The sequence below is a fragment of the Malania oleifera genome, chromosome 6, assembly GCF_029873635.1.
Source record: "Malania oleifera isolate guangnan ecotype guangnan chromosome 6, ASM2987363v1, whole genome shotgun sequence".
In the NCBI taxonomy this organism is placed as follows: domain Eukaryota; kingdom Viridiplantae; phylum Streptophyta; class Magnoliopsida; order Santalales; family Ximeniaceae; genus Malania; species Malania oleifera.
Window position 1 is genome coordinate 105,930,787 of NC_080422.1, and position 17,523 is coordinate 105,948,309.

General features: G+C 37.1%; 1 protein-coding gene across 5 annotated transcripts; it reads right to left on the bottom strand.

The window, feature by feature from the left end:
• Positions 1-7,598: 7,598 nt before the first annotated feature.
• LOC131157469 (putative clathrin assembly protein At5g35200) lies at positions 7,599-16,468 on the bottom strand. 5 transcript variants are annotated; one of them, XM_058111654.1, is made up of 16 exons: positions 16,084-16,468; positions 15,281-15,392; positions 15,129-15,198; positions 14,803-14,900; positions 12,481-12,622; positions 12,274-12,374; positions 11,186-11,269; positions 10,969-11,019; positions 10,803-10,868; positions 10,659-10,724; positions 10,467-10,547; positions 10,289-10,366; positions 9,367-9,516; positions 9,167-9,242; positions 8,625-8,737; positions 7,599-8,368 (listed from the first exon to the last, which is right to left on the bottom strand). In XM_058111654.1, the coding sequence occupies exons 2-16, from the start codon at positions 15,368-15,370 to the stop codon at positions 8,003-8,005; spliced, it is 1,632 nt and encodes a 543-aa protein (XP_057967637.1). In that variant the 5' UTR covers positions 15,371-15,392; positions 16,084-16,468; the 3' UTR covers positions 7,599-8,002. The 5 variants fall into 5 exon arrangements, with proteins under 5 accessions (XP_057967637.1, XP_057967638.1, XP_057967636.1 ...); XM_058111655.1 differs by having other exon boundaries at positions 16,033-16,468; XM_058111653.1 differs by having other exon boundaries at positions 16,182-16,423.
• Between the last annotated feature and the right edge of the window lie 1,055 nt (positions 16,469-17,523).

The following is a 17,523-nucleotide window of genomic DNA, read 5'->3' on the forward strand; positions in this document are numbered from 1 at the left end:
GTGACAGATCACCTGATCCCACTCGATTCCCCGATGCTAATCTCTGGCCTTTACTGTTGTGGTTCTTCCCCCATGGACCCTGACTCGGACCAGCCTGAAAACTTGGAGGCATAGGCCTCTTCCTCTAATTTGCTATCCCCACACTCCTTTGCAAACTGGTCTCCACAATTGTGGTTTTATCCACCAGTTCGGAGAAAACCTGAACCTGGAATGCAGCGACCTGCTCGTAAATTCCCAGCCTCAGACCCTTCTCGAACCTCCAAGCCTTCTTTGGCTCATCCGGGACTATCTAGGGGCCAAAGTGAGACAATTCTATGAACTTGGCCGCGTACTGCTGTACAGTCAAGTGCTGTTATGTCAGATGCAAGAACTCCTCCACCTTAGCTTCCCTAGTGGAAGTCGGAAAGTACCTGCCAAAGAAAATCTCCCTAAAACGACTCCATGGTCATCGCTGCAGGCCCTGGCCTTTGCTCTTCAATCAGCTTTGCGGCTCACCACCAACGCTTAGCCTCTCCGACTAGCTTAAAAGTGGCGTATTGCACCCTATGTTCCTCTATGCAGCGCAAGACACCCAGTGTCTTCTCCATCTCCTGCACCCAGTCCTCTGCAACAATCGAGTCGGCTCCGCCTGCAAACGTCGAGGGATTCATCTAGATAAATAGCTTAATTGAGTAGCTCTATTTTGCAGGTGGCCCATCCTGACCTCTAAAGTCCCATCTCATCTCTGCCCTAACTTGACGAGTTATACCCCATGACAACGTAGAGGTATCAATGTCATCATCGCTGGAAGCCCCAAAGTCATTATCCCTTCTAACATCCATGTTCTTATCTCAGTGATCCATTCCCTGAAAAATAGAACAATAATTACTCTTCTTAGAACCCAACTGCCGAAACACAACCCATACCATTAATTCACTAAAATCATAAAAATCACTACACTCTCATACTAAAATATATAGACCCCCTTCTCTCTAGAAACTAGTAACCCTCCAAATTCCTATTCTCAGGTTTCAATCTTACAGCACTGAAACATAATCGTTAATGGTATGCCATAATTTTCCTAAAACTGTCGCCTCAAGAAAAGTACAGAAAAATGTCACAAAATTCATGCCCCTAGGCGGTAAGACAAAACCCCAATACCCTTTTTCATATCCTTCCCTTAACTCATACCTATACTCTGGTAGTATACTCTACTATAGTCTACAGAACCTAGCAATCTAGGCTCTGATACCACAATTGTTGCGCCTTGAACCCAGTGGGGCTCGGAGTGTTAATATACCATAAATAACCCTATAATGCTCTGATACCTTACACATAAAATGCATAAAATTTCCATATTAAATCCACATTATTCATTATCATGTGCCCTGATACCACATTTGTAAATTTTCAAGAACCCAGTGGGATCCGAAACACTACTGTCCATCCTAGGCATACACAAATCCCAAAATGGCCATAACTACCCTATCTTCTAGAGTACTAACCCATCCTGGGCATATACAAATCCCAAAATGACCAAAAATCTAACATAAACCAAAATGACATCCTACCCACACTCACCCTCTCGTCTAAGTCCTGCCCTGGAGCTCCTAGGCTTGACTCCCTCAAGGCCCTGAAAAGTTAATATGTTTGATGGGGTGAGACATTTCTCAGTAAAAAGGAATACATTATTATCAGTGTGTGGCAGATGAGTTTTATTATACAATGGTTATATACATTTCTTATAATAATCCTAAATAAACACGACATATATATAAAGGTCACGTTCATGGAATTTCTAACACATATATCTTGCAGTTTATTAAAAACCTACTAACGCGCATTTTACGGCATGCCACGGATAATGTAATGCAGTTCAAGTAATATCGCAAGTAATATAAAGCAGTTCAGAATAAAGTGTTGACCTGATAGGTCACACTCAATTTTGATCATGACAAATACTTTTAGTATTGATGGTTGTACTAAGGTTTGCATGCAGGTTCACCTTGCGCACATACTCGAACTGAAAGACATATCATAATGGCGTGCAGTGTTCGTGTCGATGAATGAAGAAGTTTTGTGTTATATTTGTATTTTCTATTCATCTTCTTCATTCTGGGATGTAATACTATTATGGACTGTACACTCCTATGGTTTGTAATAATTTATATCATGCATGATAGGTAGGTATGCTCAAATCAACCCTAGTTGGACTTTAGGTACCTACATAGACCTTAGAAAGACCTTAGGGATGGTCGACCGACATCGAATTTTTCTGGTAGGATAGAAAGTCCTTAGGTCCCTAAAAAAATGCACAAAAAGTCCCCAACATCACTTATTATATCAAGGGAATCAATTCATGCAAAAATGGACTTAAATTGAAAATATTAAGAAGGTTCAGGCAACCAAACCCAAGCCGTGTAAAACGGCTCGAGCGACCGAACAAATCAACATGTTGACTTCATCTTTCAGGCACTCGAACCTATATTGAGCGTATCTTCCTCGGGCATCCGAACCTATGTTAGGTTCCTTTTCAACTACTTGGGCGCCCGAACGATCACGTTCAAAATGGGCTTGGGCGATCGAATTGATCAGTTCGGTTAAACGAACTTGGAACCGGGCACCCGAACCTACGAACATTTTGCTACTGACTTTAGTTCAACTAACCGGTCCTCAATTCGGGCACCCGAACCATTAAAAAATGGTTTTGTGACTAAGTCTATTCGGGCACCTGAACCTCAAGCCGAGCACCTGAACCTTTTGGGTTAAAATATTTTTTACTGATTTTTTTAAAGGGGTAAATAGGGTTAATTTTTGTAAACTTGTTTTAAACTTTTCTAATTATTCCCATTTAGTCCCCAATGGTCAAAAAATCCTTCTTGCCTATAAATATCTGTTCATTTTTCATAATTAGCAAGGATTAGCATTTTGGTTAAAGGCAAAATTCTCTCAATTTCAAAAGTCTCCTTTTAGCCTATACTACTCCCAAACACTCATACACTCCATTCTTCTTAATCCTTCAAGTGTTGTGAGTATTTCTAAAGTGCTTGTGTCTAATCTAGCCTACTCATACTCTCATTAGATTATATTGATTGTTTGATTATATTGAGAGTAAAAGCATCAATTTCTTCCACTGATTTAACTTGATAAATCTTGTGTGGGAAAACTTGGAAGGTTGTAATTCTTGCATTGTCATTGCAAGACACCTAAACTTATATTTTTTGTATGCAAAATCATTTTCAAAAACTTGTATTCAAACATTCCTTGTGCTTAGTTCATTGATAATATCTTGTTGAGTTTGTTTGAATCAACTAGCTAGCATATTTGAAACTTTGATATGATATTGTGATATTCAAATATAGTGTTTCAAATCTTGCTTAGATATACACTCTAGATCTTGATTGATTATCATACTTGATTGAGTATTTAGCACACATTAGAGCACTGAGCATATTTACATATCATACGTGCTTGCATTATTGCTTAAGCTATACTGGTCTACATATTTGCTTGTGAAGACGCGCATTTCCGTGTGCAAAAATTTTATACCATTTGTTGTATTCCAGGTATGGGCCTGAAGAGGGAGACTAGCCCTATTGAATAGTCCCGGACTGGCTTAGACCCGGTTAGGAAAGTTAGGTGTGCCATCCTGGTAAAGCGTGCTGGTTGAGGTCAACCCCGTGAATTGACCTGGTTGTAACCAGTGCCGCTCCACCCTTTAAGTGAGCATTGGTGGAATCCTTGTGCTGGTGTAGCCAAGGCAGGGACGTAGGTAGTATTGGCCGAACCCCAATAACATATTGTGTGCCTATTTATATTTTCACACTTTATATTTACCGCACGTGTATATTATATTGTGAATGCTGCACATGACTTAGTTTCTGCATATCATTATCTACGCAATTGGTGAATGATTAAAAAAACCCTAGGTTGTGTTATACAACTATCTTGTTTAACCTAGGAGATAAATTTTAAAATTCCAATTCACCCCCACTCTTGGGAATACACCAAAGCTAACATAAATTTTACTAACGTAGGTTTTACAATAGATTAGAGATAAACTAATTCACACTTTTATAGCACTTCAAATTTTTCCTATACTAAGCATACCACCCCCATCGACATCAGTACAGGCGCCACACAAGACATTTGCCTCAATTTATATGCCACACGGACTATTTATATGTCATACAGGCTATGCCACACAAGCTAGTTATATACCATACAGGCTATGCCACACAGGTTAGTTATGCACCACACAAGCTAGTTATACGCCACACAGGCCTTCTACGTAGTTATATAATCAATTACTCCATACTACCCCAGTTCATACAACAGAATTAACATTGTCATGCCCACATAATCATATCAGACCTGTCATTTATGATTTCACAGAAATCCCACTATATATACATATTTCCATAAATCAGCCTAGCCACACATGCTTGCAATACCATACCATAAAAATTTAAATAGAATCATTTAAAGCATTTTATTAAGTTATCCTTATGCCACACTATTTTTAATTATAAATTTGAAATACGACCAATTACCTAGGAAAATCCGTTTTTTGCCAAAAACCATATTTGATCGTTATTACTGTTTTATTTAACCAAAAATATATTTTTAGCAAACAAAGATGATCAACCTACATACCATAGGTTTTTCCCAAATATGTATAATATTAAAAAACTACGGTATTACATGCCTGAATCGTTTAGAAATTCATATACGGTGTATACATAACATATTCTCGAGTTTAATCGGTTCAAAATCTAGAAAATAGTTGACATAACCTATTCCCTTTACCTTTCTATGAATAAAATGCCTATCACGCTCCCTAGAACGAACCCTAGGTTTTTAACATGGTGATGAGAGAGCCGCCGGTAAGCCAAGGAAGACGAAAGGGACGCTCGGAGAGCTTGCCAAAGTCCTGTGAGGCCGTGGGAGCTAAAGGGACGCGCGGGAGAGCGAGAGTTGGCCGAGGGAGTGAAACCCTAGAGAGAGACGGAGAGAGAGATGAGAGGAGAGAAAATTTTAAAACAAAAAAAAATGACTTACATCTATTTATAGGCGTCTCATTCCCGGACGAAACCGTCGACAGTTTGGCTTAAATCAAGCCAAAAATCTTTGCGTCTCATCTCAGTGGCCTTTCGGTAGTTCTAACCGTCGATGGTTTTCTGAGACCGCTCAAAACCGTTGATGGTTTGGTGATTTACCAAACTGGGTTCTTACAGTTAGAGTGTATATTCCTTGTCTTTGAATAAAAGAAAAGGTTGTGAGGTGTCGCTCATGTAAATATTATTGCTATACACTCTCATGATTTAATTAACGAATTTTTGTGTGTGTGTGTGTGTGTGTGTGTGTGTGTGTGATCTCAGTATCGAGTTGTGTGTTGTGAACTTAGACCCTATAACACTATAATGAACAATGCAAGCTAATATATTCCTAAAATGATACTTGACAACCATACAAACCTGCAAAAAAACTAACAAATCAATGAACTTGAGTTCTCATGAAGACAAACATGATGCTTGAAAAGTCCATAACTTGATGAATATGAATTGCTCATAACACATGGTCATAAAAAAACAAATTAGGACAAAAATGAATTGATGAAGCTAACCTACTACACCTACATAGATTTGCCTTTAAAGGCTTCACACATGGAGATTAAAGCCACTCAGTGCCCTAGATAATTTGAGATACGCAAACATATAATGTTAGAAAGGTCAATTACTTATCAAACAAATATGACTCCAAGTAAATTGAAAAGGAGCTCTATTTGTATCTTGTCCTAAACTAACCCAAAAAAATGGATAATTTAGATTGAAAGACAACTTTTAAAGGCCCAAGACACAAAGCTTAACAAGAAGGAAAGATCACCCCTAGCCCCCATTGGATATAAATGAATCTTGGGTGTTTCAATGGCCATTACAACCTAACTCCAAGTTCACGAAAGGAAATATCAAACTCTTATCCAACAAAAGAAGTCGTCATCGAAGCAAGTGGTGTTCAATTTGAAGACGATATATAGATATATACTTGGTCAAGCATATGTTGAAGATGTGAAAGAAAGCTTTAGTCTATGCATTAAAACCCAAACTACATACCGGCTAAATTGAGCATTTTGGCTTGTTAAAATTAGACTGGTGTATGTTCAAAGAGATTTTTGGATTTGAATTTATATTAAATTTGGATTAGATATAATATAAAATTATATTAAATTTTATTTAAAATTCAAGGTCCAAAATTCATACTCTGAAACGCTCGGTGAATGGATAATTAATCTCTCAATTTACAATTCAATAAAAGTGAGGAGAGAAGGAAGAAAAAGCTACTTCCTTTATCCAAAGCAAAAGGTTTATCTTAGCCCTGCAAGTGGAAGGGCTCCTATCGCCAGTAATTATATCCCTTCTATTACATTATGACACTTGGCACACAATTAGAGGACTTCCATGCAGGGGATTCTAAAATCTCATACATACTCACCTCCCTAAGGGACACTCTTCTGCAATACAAAACCTCAAAAGCATTGAAGAGAGCTCCTTTTAGAGACCACAAGCCTACTAAGTGCTTTCTTCTTCTTGATTGCAACTAATGATCATCTTTTGACATCAATAATTCTCACTCTGTTTATTTCCAAGCATTATTATTATTATTATTATTTTATATAGTGTGTAAAATAAGAATCAAGAATGAGTCACCGACTGTCCTTTTCCTGCAAATTGTAAATTTTGAGACATGATTTGCTTACCATGGCATGATTCGTATACTTCACCCAAAAATCCTTAAAATTCAAACCAGATGAGTGGCTCCTATTATAGCGGAACTTGATGAATGGAACAATAATATATGTATATATATATATATAAACCATGCCCATTTTACTTTGTTTCAGATGCAACTCATACAATAAATTAATTGATCATGCAATCTTAAGCATTCTTTGGACGCTGGTGGCCTTAGCTATGACAACTACTTCACACGGATTCACAATGTCGAGCGAGGGAGGTATAGAAAATTGTTGGCAAGTAGCTCGCTCTTGATACCTGTGTGCGCGGGTATATGTGTTCACGCCACTAGTTTCATATGAAGCGGAGAAACATGTATTCCACAGATAGAAGCAGACCTTGATGGGAGTCTTGCAAATTGACAATAATCTTCATCTTGTTCCAAAGATGACATTTCCAAATATGCCTAATATGTTGTAGTTCCCAATCAATGTATGATTTTATTGATGATAAGTGGTGGATTGGGTGTGCAAGAGCCCCTCTGTGTGTGTGTGTCTGTGTGTGTGTGTGTCTCTGTGTGTGTGTGTGTGTGAGAGAGAGAGAGAGAGAGAGAGAGAGAAAGTGGAGATGTTGAGTTGTGACAATTGAAAACATGGTCTCTCCAATTAATAGACCAAAACCATGAAACAAATAGTGTCTCAACCACAACTAAAATAACAATCAAGAGTTTACATATTTTTCCTATCATTCAGATGCAACTCTTGACTAGGACACGATACTTCTGCTTAAACATCAAGTGTTTTAAGTAGGTTAAATTATTTCAGTCACAAAACTATTATTGAGAGAGAGAGAGAGAGAGAGAGAGAGAGATGTCGACAACGACAATTGAAACCATGGTCTCTTGAGGCCACTTATATAGACAAGAATCATTAATCAAACAGTGTCTCCACACAATTAACCAAAAAACAATCAAGAGATTACAAATCATTGCTATCATTTAAATCCAACTCTTGACTAAGGTATGACTACCCTGCTTAAACACTGAGCCTCAAGCAGGTTAAAAAATTTCCCAGTCACAAAAATATTATTTCCACCATTCATCAACATAAATAATCAATAATACAAAGCCCTTCCCTGACTAATTATTGGTAAACAAATCTCTTTCTACTACTGCACAGACACAACATATGGTACATGCACTACCTATACTTCCTTTCATGACTCCTCACTCCCGAAAGCCAAAACTGACAACTCTACCATGGTGTTTCCATTGTGCAGACTCTGAGGGTCTAAATAAAGCCCCTGTAAGGATTGTAGGATGGTACAGGCATACCTGAGCCATAAGGATGGGCAGTGGCTCCATATGAGTTGCCAAAAGGATTTAGAGGCTGCTGTTGTTGTGGGCCAATCACCATCATCTGCTGCTGCTGTTGCCACATGAAGGCCTGCTGCTGGTTTGCCATTGCCGCCATCTGCACAGACGGTGGAGCAGCCACTGTGTTGGAGGGAAAGAACGGGTCGTGTGCTGTTTGTTGCATCACGGGACCAGCCACTGAGACTGCTGGTTCCCAAGGGTTGTAGCTCGTGTTTTGGTTGTTTCTTCTAATTGCATCATCGTATAGGCTATCTAGTGTAAGCTTGTCCAAGCCTCCCCCCTTGTTATTTCGCATGAGATTAAAACCATCAGCATACACATACAATTAAATTTCCTAAACAGAAAGAAAAGGTGCGTGGGTGAGGGATATTTTGCACCAAGTGCGGTGACTGTGCAAGTGAGGAGAGGGAGATCCCTTCTGATTGTGATTCCTAATGTGTTGGGTAATATTCTGGTCAGCAGGTGACATCCCTAACTTTCAATGTAATGGATGGATGATGGAAAAGATTAAAATCAAGAACATCTAGAGGAATCACCAGTTTACTAACAGCAGTGGAATTCTCATTTGAGCTTGGAGCAGTAACAAGTGCCAATTCCCAACCTGTAGCTCCATTCGCTGGAGTTGGAGCAGTCGAAGTTGGTTGGTCAGCTGCAACATCAGCAATTATAAACATTACAGCAGTTTCCACACAGTAAAAACAACTCCTGAATTCACGTAAGAGCTTAGTTTGTGTTTGGAAGCAAAGCTTTCGGGACCCAAAATTTGAATTAGTGCAGACTTCATTCACAACAACTTTGTACATGAACATTTCATTCATATGTAGATAAATGCATATCTAAGGTCTGAACTCCAACTTTACAAACACATGGGTTAGTGCATTTGGGCAAAACCACATTCCGCACAAATTCCTGAAGTTGAGAAGTTCATTCATTAGGAGGATAAAGCTTTGCGCTTAAGACTTAGAAGTTATAGGCAGATTTTATTAGGCTGCCGCTTTTTAAAATTAAAATGAGTTCTCAACCTTTTGAATCATGGTTAAAAGCTTTATATATCTTCAGGTTCTCAAATAAAACTTACCAACAGGAACAATGGCCAAAGCCAGGGCATTCTTCGCATCCAAGTCTGAAGCTTCTGGAATAGGATCGTTCAGTCCCTGGCAACAAACAAAGAAGGATGCCTTAGGAAGGGTCAAGATGAATCAGGTGTGGTTTGAAGATTGCAAAATGAATATGCTCAATAATCGACGCAAAGAGCAAAGAAAGAGCTTGAAAATTTACCAATAAATCAGGTGGTTCAGCAACAGGTGTTTCAACTTTAACTGGTTCAGGGGGAGGAGGGGATGGTGGACTGGCCTCCTTTCTCTCCGGGGTCTTTTGGTACTCTATGGCTAATATTACTTTGGGACCAGCAATTTTATCATCAACCACCTGTTTGGTTGATGATAAATGATTAGTAACTGTGACCAGACTCCATTAAATTTAAACAAAATTTAAACAAACCTAAGCAATGGAAAAAGTCATGAATATTACACCAATAGAAGACACAGAAAGTTACAAATACAACCAAAAAAAAATTCGGTGGAAATGGCCAGAAAATTTGATCGACATCAAAATGGCAAATATTTAAAAAAACAAAAAACCACAAAATATTGTTTACTTATATATGTGACCCAAACAAAAAACCACAAGGAAAATATTGTTTACTTTTATATGTTATCCTATTTCTTTCTTTCTTTATTTTTTCTAGGAAACCACCAGGAAGAAATATCACTTCAGATTTCACAAATATTATTCCATTTGTGCAAGTGGATGCATCAACTATCTTTCAAATAAACATTAGAAAGAAAATGCCACTCTTACTCCATTTCTTTTCTATGCGAGAGCACGATGGTCAATTTTTTAGTGAAATGATGAGCGATAAAATAAATGAATACGCAAGAGAAGAAAAGAACTGATAGAAGATTACATTATCCAAATTCCAAATCATGGTGCGAGAAAATGGAGTTAAAATAATCCAGTTTGTTTAATATTACTTTTCAGAATGCCAACTGATTTTCCTAGGGTGCCAACTGCTCAGTATGTTTGAGTGTTGTGAATTCAAGCGAAATATCTTGAACATGAGTTATTCATGTCTCTGGGAAGAGCTAAGAAAAACACCAAAAAAGGGGGGGTGTAGAGGGGAGGGAAGGAACTCTCATACCTGATCCTTGCGTGCTGTTGAAGATCGAGGAGCATCTCTTACATACTCTTCCATAGCTTGTATAAAAGATGCAGGTGGCTTCATCATTAACAAATGTCTCAATAAAAAATATAAGTAACCTTGAATAGAAAAGAAGATCAAATCCATTCCAGAAGGCATCCAAAGAGAAATCTCAAACCTGCTCAATCTTTAAAAACCTTTCTCCGCGGCCAACATCGAGGCTTTTGCATATTTCGTAAAATTCTGACAGTCTCTCTGCCTGAAAAAGAAAATAAATTAAAAAATATAGCGATATGGAAAAAATCCTCTCCTCACAGAGTTTATAACTGTCTAAATGTTTATTAGAATAGTAATTTCCAGATGACAGCACCTGCTGGCCTGCTCTCCTGTATATATCCAGCGCCCTTAGAGCATCATGACGTTGCATCTCAAAGAACTGCCATAAAAATACATGTAATGCACTGATTCCCTGATAGAAAAGATCTCATTTAAGAAGCTAAAAAATATAGGATACCTTGTCGACCATATTAACTGTACCATCACTTATGGCATTATGAATTTTAATGCTTTCTGAAGCAACCTGTTTAAAATGACATAAGACCATCAGGGCATAGAATTCTTCTTCAATTCACTTTAGTGAAGGCTATTAAATAAAATATATGCTTACACACTTGACTCACCATTGAAAGTGCTAACTGAATCACAAAATTATGAACTGCTGCTCCTTGTGGCTGCATAAAATTTCATGAATATTGACCATGAAAAATCAAGAGCTGTTAAAAACATTTGTCATGTATAAATTGGCGATGTGATAGGCATAACAATATGTAATTAAACCAAAGTGAATTATATCCAATACTACCCACTGATAATGAACCAAGTAAACCACACAATTACCTGGCAACCAAGAACACGATGAAGAAGCTGTTGCAAAGCTGGTAAGTGCTCAAGCAATTCACCTGTATCAAGATCTTTGGTTCTCTGCACCACAATTTGAATCATGAGTTGCATAAATCATCATGCATTAAACCAAACTAGACAGTTAGACTTTGAATTTGTGAATAACAGCTTAAGCATTTCAATTGACAAGGCAAGGCAATATTGTTCAGGTATAGACTATGGTTAATCTGGAATCAAGTTACAGACAGACAAACTGCAAGGAGCAAAAGTCCATAACAACCAGGAGAGAAGGATTTAATAAGCCAAGAAGAAGGCATAAATTAATTCCCAAGATCCTCCAGATAAACTTAATCTGGAATCAAGTTTTTGCATCCAGCTAAACAAAAAATGTCTATGGAGATGCACTTTGTGTAAAAAAATTGGGCAAATGCTGGGACATAAAGTTTTGATACATCAAGAAGCTGGTGGGCCTTCAAAACCCTTCGTCACTATACCTTTTAGCTATGACTAGACCTAAATCCATAGCATGAAACCGGTTCATACCACCAGTGTTCCAAATAACCAACCTGTTAAGGCTTGTATGCATCACTGGCCCACAACCAAACAGCTTAAGCTTTTAGATAAAGTGATAGTCCGACATGGTATCAGGGCAATGGTTGCCAGGAGGTCCAGGGTTCTAGTCTTATTGCCCATGTTTATTGCAAGTTCGTTAAAAAATTATCTTGTTCCCAACAATAGATGTCATTCATTGTTCGTTTATCTCTCCATATGCAATTGGGCTGCACGTATGGGGGAGTATTGAGGCTTGATATACATTGTTGGTTCACAACTTTAAGGTAAAGTGATAATCTAACACAACCACCCAAATAATTCTCTAACCAAACCCTATTGGACATCAAGCATGACTCTTGACAATAAAGTACAGACATTTATGCTTTCTTTTGTTTGGACTGCAGCATAAAAAAATTGTACTGCTACTTGAACTCAGCATTGTCATAGAATTTGTATTTAATACAAAGTAGCAACTGACTCTTTGAATAGAAAAAATGGCATGAATAAAATGTGAAAATGAGTAAGTTTCTTACAGGGCGATCTGTCTCAATGTCATACTTCAACACACGGAAACATTCCAGTCTCTCTTCCAAAAATAAAGCATATGAGCGAACCCAGGCAGAATAATCCCATGCTGCGCAATAATGAAAATTTTCAGGAATAATAAACTTGTGTTGTAAAGTTAACTGGTTCCACATTTGAAATACACACACACACACACACACATATATATAGCATACCATTTGTACTGGAATCATCTTTGAAATGAGCCAAGTTTAGAATATGGCTTCTGCTCCTGCCATAATTAATGAGTTCTTCATGGAATGTGGGATCAACTTCCCTCAAAGCACGATGAATAACAATTAATGTTTTCAATGCAACCTAATCACCAACCAATGGTCAGTCACCTGATCCAAACTACAAAATTTACCCAATCAAAATGTTCAAGCTGTCTAAACTAAAACATAAAAATGTGCAAGTAAATAAAGTTAAATAAAATATAAAATTTTCAATAACAATTACAAATTTCCCCACAACAATACATGAGAAACTATAAACCAACAGAAATGACTAATGCAAACCTTGATCCAATGAAAAAGGTTTTGTCAACAAGTGCATGTAAAGTTAAAATATTGCTCATAATCTCATCTAGGAATTTGTCGTAGTTCTGTAGAGGCATCTCAGCTGAGTCAGCCCATCAAAATCACGTCCAAAATTCTGCTCATGTAGTTTTAACAGCAGATGTGACTAAGTTTTAAGAATTAGAGTAGTTCTTGTCATGCTAACAATGAAAAAAAAAAAAAAGCATGCATTTAAGGCCATGCATCCACGCAGCAACTACATGATTCAGTTTTGTGAACAAGGCTTACACTAGGTGACAAAAGCATACTTCGAATTTATATTTTCCTAATGCCTATAAACACTCACAAAAACTATTGAGGACTTTAAAGTACAAAAGTTAGTGAGCATTAATATAACATACATTAATGATAATTATGATGCATCTCAATCTCATATACATACAAAATAATAGGACATAAAAGTATATTGTATAAAAGACATAATAAAGAATTGAATACTTAACAAACAGTTCAGAAAACTCCAAGAGAACTTCAAACTTCACCATTAATTATGATCACACAGATTCCAAAAATAAACAAGTTAAACCCACCCACCTAGGACTTAATTCAACTACGTACGCAACAATTGATGCAGCTAAGTAAACCCCAAGAAAAACTGAGATGTTGTGGCGATACAGTAAAAAGGTTGAGTGGAGTACTCTTGAGGCATTAGATGCAGTATTATTATAGTCATTTGACCCTACAAACATACAATAAGCTAAGATTGCTATCTTCAATAGGAAAAGGGGAGGAAAATTTTTACATAAGAATCGCCTACTAAAAGGATGGCACTACAACTAGCCTACTAAAATTAGTAGCCTTAAGAAAATGAAAATTAGTAAACATCATGAATAAGTATAGGAAAACTACAGAACAGTAAAAATAATAAGAAAATATGCAACACATGTACTTAATCCCATAGAAATTGGGAGACGAGCACTAGGAAAAGTTCAATCCTAAATATTGCACTTTGGTTGAACAACAATCAGCAATCCACAATACAGTAACAACAACAACAGCAAAATTTGAAGTTCCACTGTGGGAGAATCCTTCTTCTGCCAGTCTGATCAATCTATCAAAAAATCTTCTAAAAGTTGGAAGACCATCAAATTCTTCCTTACTACCTCAATCCAAGTTTTTCTAGGTCTACGGTCTTCCATCTCCTAGTCCCTCTAATGTCAATTGAATTACTCTCTCTCTCACTTGTGTGCAACTCAATTTCTGCAGCAAGACTGTAAAATAAAGAACAATTACTAACACATGCTTCATGGTGGTCCTGGTTAACAATTAGATGTGTGCTATAAAAATAAAAAGAAGCATACAACAAAACCAAGCCTTAAGTCCCACTAGGTGGGATCGGTTATATGAATCATTTTCCACCAACTTATGCGATTATGGACCATTTCTTTTGAAAGATTCAAGGATATTAAATCCCTATTCAATATCTCTTTTCAAAAAATGGTGTCTCTGTATAACTTTTAGCCATATCATTACCTACAAAAATTTGTTGAATATGCTGCAGACTCCAATGGCAGCAGTAACTAGTAAAAATTTTTAAAGTATTAGCCAAAAAGGCCTCATGAAGTCATCAATCCAGTGTACCATGACTCCCTCATACACCTTACTTCAAAAGATGGCTCGTCATTCAATGGAATCTACTTTAGCTGCACTCATACTCTAAAGGGGGTAAACTGAAGATATGTATGGCATCAACATCTCTATACTTTATGTAACTTTTTCGTACATTTCAAATGAAGGCAGAAATGCTGATAAATAATACAATACGCCAAATAATCTCATCAACAACATCTACTTCACTACTTAAAACAGAAAATTCTTGTGAATCATGCAGCAACAGCAGCTTTAGTTTGCAGTATATCATTTTGTACCCCATATGCTCCATTGCATCATTAAAAACCTAAATTTTGCAGATATACGTACTGCCCAATTATGTGTTTTTGATAACCGTCTAGCAAGAGCATGTATGCAGTATGCAACATCAGCCCGGGGCCTTGTAGCTGAAATGGCAGCAAAAATAGCTGAACAGGAAAAAAAAATACATCAGGTTACCATCAATCATTTCCTTCTTCTAGAGGTCAAAAGGGGAAAATGGAATGAAGGAGATCATTCCCATGATACAGCATATCATGTCCCAAATTCCAATCTTGGAACATTTTGACCTCTCAAAAAAGGCTGTAAGGATGTATGTTTGCAAACTTGTGTATAGAGGAGAGCAGCAAGGGGAGAGGGAGAGAGGGAGTACCCACCTCTTATATGTTTTTCCTTTGCTGGGCGTTCAACATGATTTGTGGTCTTCACAATAGCAATATCCAATTCCTGCAAAACTCAATACCCAACTAAATCAGAAACTTCCCTGATTGCAAGAATCTTCATGAAACGTACCAACCATTTGTTATACCTTATAATCACTATTTACTTTAGCCAATCCAACAGTTGTTGTGTCCTTAATGGCTCCGAGTGCTTTCCTCAAGCTCTTCCCTCCCGACATTCTCCCACTCAATCACAAAATTCTACACAAACAAACCAAATAAATGATTTTGGATCTTCATCACCACAAACAAAAATCACTCATCAAAGTCAAACTAAACTATTCTGCAAACACAAATACGTCAATGTTCCTATTGAACCAGCAAAACCATGAAATTCAGACATATAATTCCAGTTTATATTGCCCTGTTTCAGATCCAACCACTACATACACGTTCAACACCACGAAATCAAGAAATCTAGATTTCAGACGCTGAACCAGAATCACAACATCGATCACCAGTTCAACAGCTAATATGAAACTACCATTAAAAATTTTCTCGGAAAACTCCTAAGATATTAATAATCAACCCAATATTTCCAAATTCGAACAATATCACTCGTCCGTACAACAATCTAGCTGAACGCAAGCAGACGTAATAATTGCAGAACAGAAGCATTCATTCAGGGCGAATTAAATGACAAACAAAAAAAAAAAATCTGCCAAAACAAGAACAGTGACCACACAGCCACCTACCTCAGCCTCAAAAATAAGCTAAACATCGAGGCTGAAACAAACAACAAGCACCATCCACTCATTACACAAGATCTAAACAACACCACAACAATAAGCAAAACAAGCACACTCACGCGCAAACACAAATTCGCGAATCCAATACATACAGAACACAGAGACACAGAAAATCGAAGCGAGATCAGAGAATCACAAATCACCAGGACCGAGCCCTAAATCGCGAATATAGAAGTAAAGCCGCAGGAAAGATTGAGTTGCGGAGGAGGAGAGAAGAGCAGGAGCTATGGTAGAGACTGGCCTGTGACCACGAAAAGTCGCCGAAGATGAATTCGGTTTGGTTGGGTCGTCGGCGTCTCGAACATTATTAATTTTATACATAAAATGATAAAAACACACCCTTCCACTTTCTCTCTCTTCGGCTCTTGGGGTGTCAGAATACGGATTGTAAGATTATGTACTGACCACGTACGTCGAATGGGGACCGTCGGATCGGGGGGCGGCGAGGACTGGGACGAATCGGAGGGCTAAGGGAGAGAGGTGCCTGTGGGTGCGCCGCATATTATGAAAACTCCGATTTTAAATAATGACTTTAAAAGCACTCCAGGGATAAACCTTGTCTGGGGATGACAAGCGGTAGCATGGAAACACCGTGCACCGGCACCAGCTTGGCGTTCGAGGACGCCTTTTTCGAATTTCATGAGAAAAATGACCCTAGATTTTTAGTCTATTACGAGAATGGGACTGGGTAAATTGTAATTTATGGGATTTATGGGGATAAAAGTATTGGGTCCGACCTTTATCCTCATTTCATGATTGTTGCCAACCAGCTAAAATTTGAAATTTGACCCAACTTTGCTTTGGGATTAAATCTCGTGGGTCCCACCCGCCAAATAAATAAATAAATAAAATAAGATTTTCAAGATTTTATTTTTTTTATTTGATTGCAAAATAAGTGTGGGGAGGAGAGTTTTTTTTTAAACAAAAAAAAAAAAGACAAATTCTTTTTTATTAATTGGGAGTTTTATTAGGCCAAATTGTCTCGATATAATCTAATATTAATATCAAGAATTAAAATGTAAAATGATTTGGGAGAATCGAACTGGTATTATAGATTTTATAATTTTTAAATTTAATCTTTTCACCTTGAAATTAAAAGTTTACATAAAATAAATTATTTAAAATTTGAGTACTATTAGGATCTATGATATTTTTTCTTTTCCGTAAATTTAATTTTTAAACACTCACTCTTTACTTTTTTATATTTAATTTTATAACTTAATCATTTTGTCTCCATTTTAGCTATGTTTCTAAAATAAACACTGAAATAATTATAACTAACTATGAATCAATTTTGAGATAGTTATATATGGATATTTAAGTTTCATATAACTTTATCACAAATAATGTTTTTTTTACATTATTATTATTAACTAAGGGTGTAAGTAAGTCAAGCTTACTCGCGAGCTGTTCAAACTCAATTCGTCCCCTAACTCGCCTCTACTCGAGTTCAAGTTGAGTTCAAATTATTCGAGTATTTTAACGAGTCGTGTTCCAACTCAATAATAATACTAGAATCGAATTTCAAGCAAAAACTATTTTTTTAATTTTATTTTTTTTGTCACATAAAATAAAATAAATAA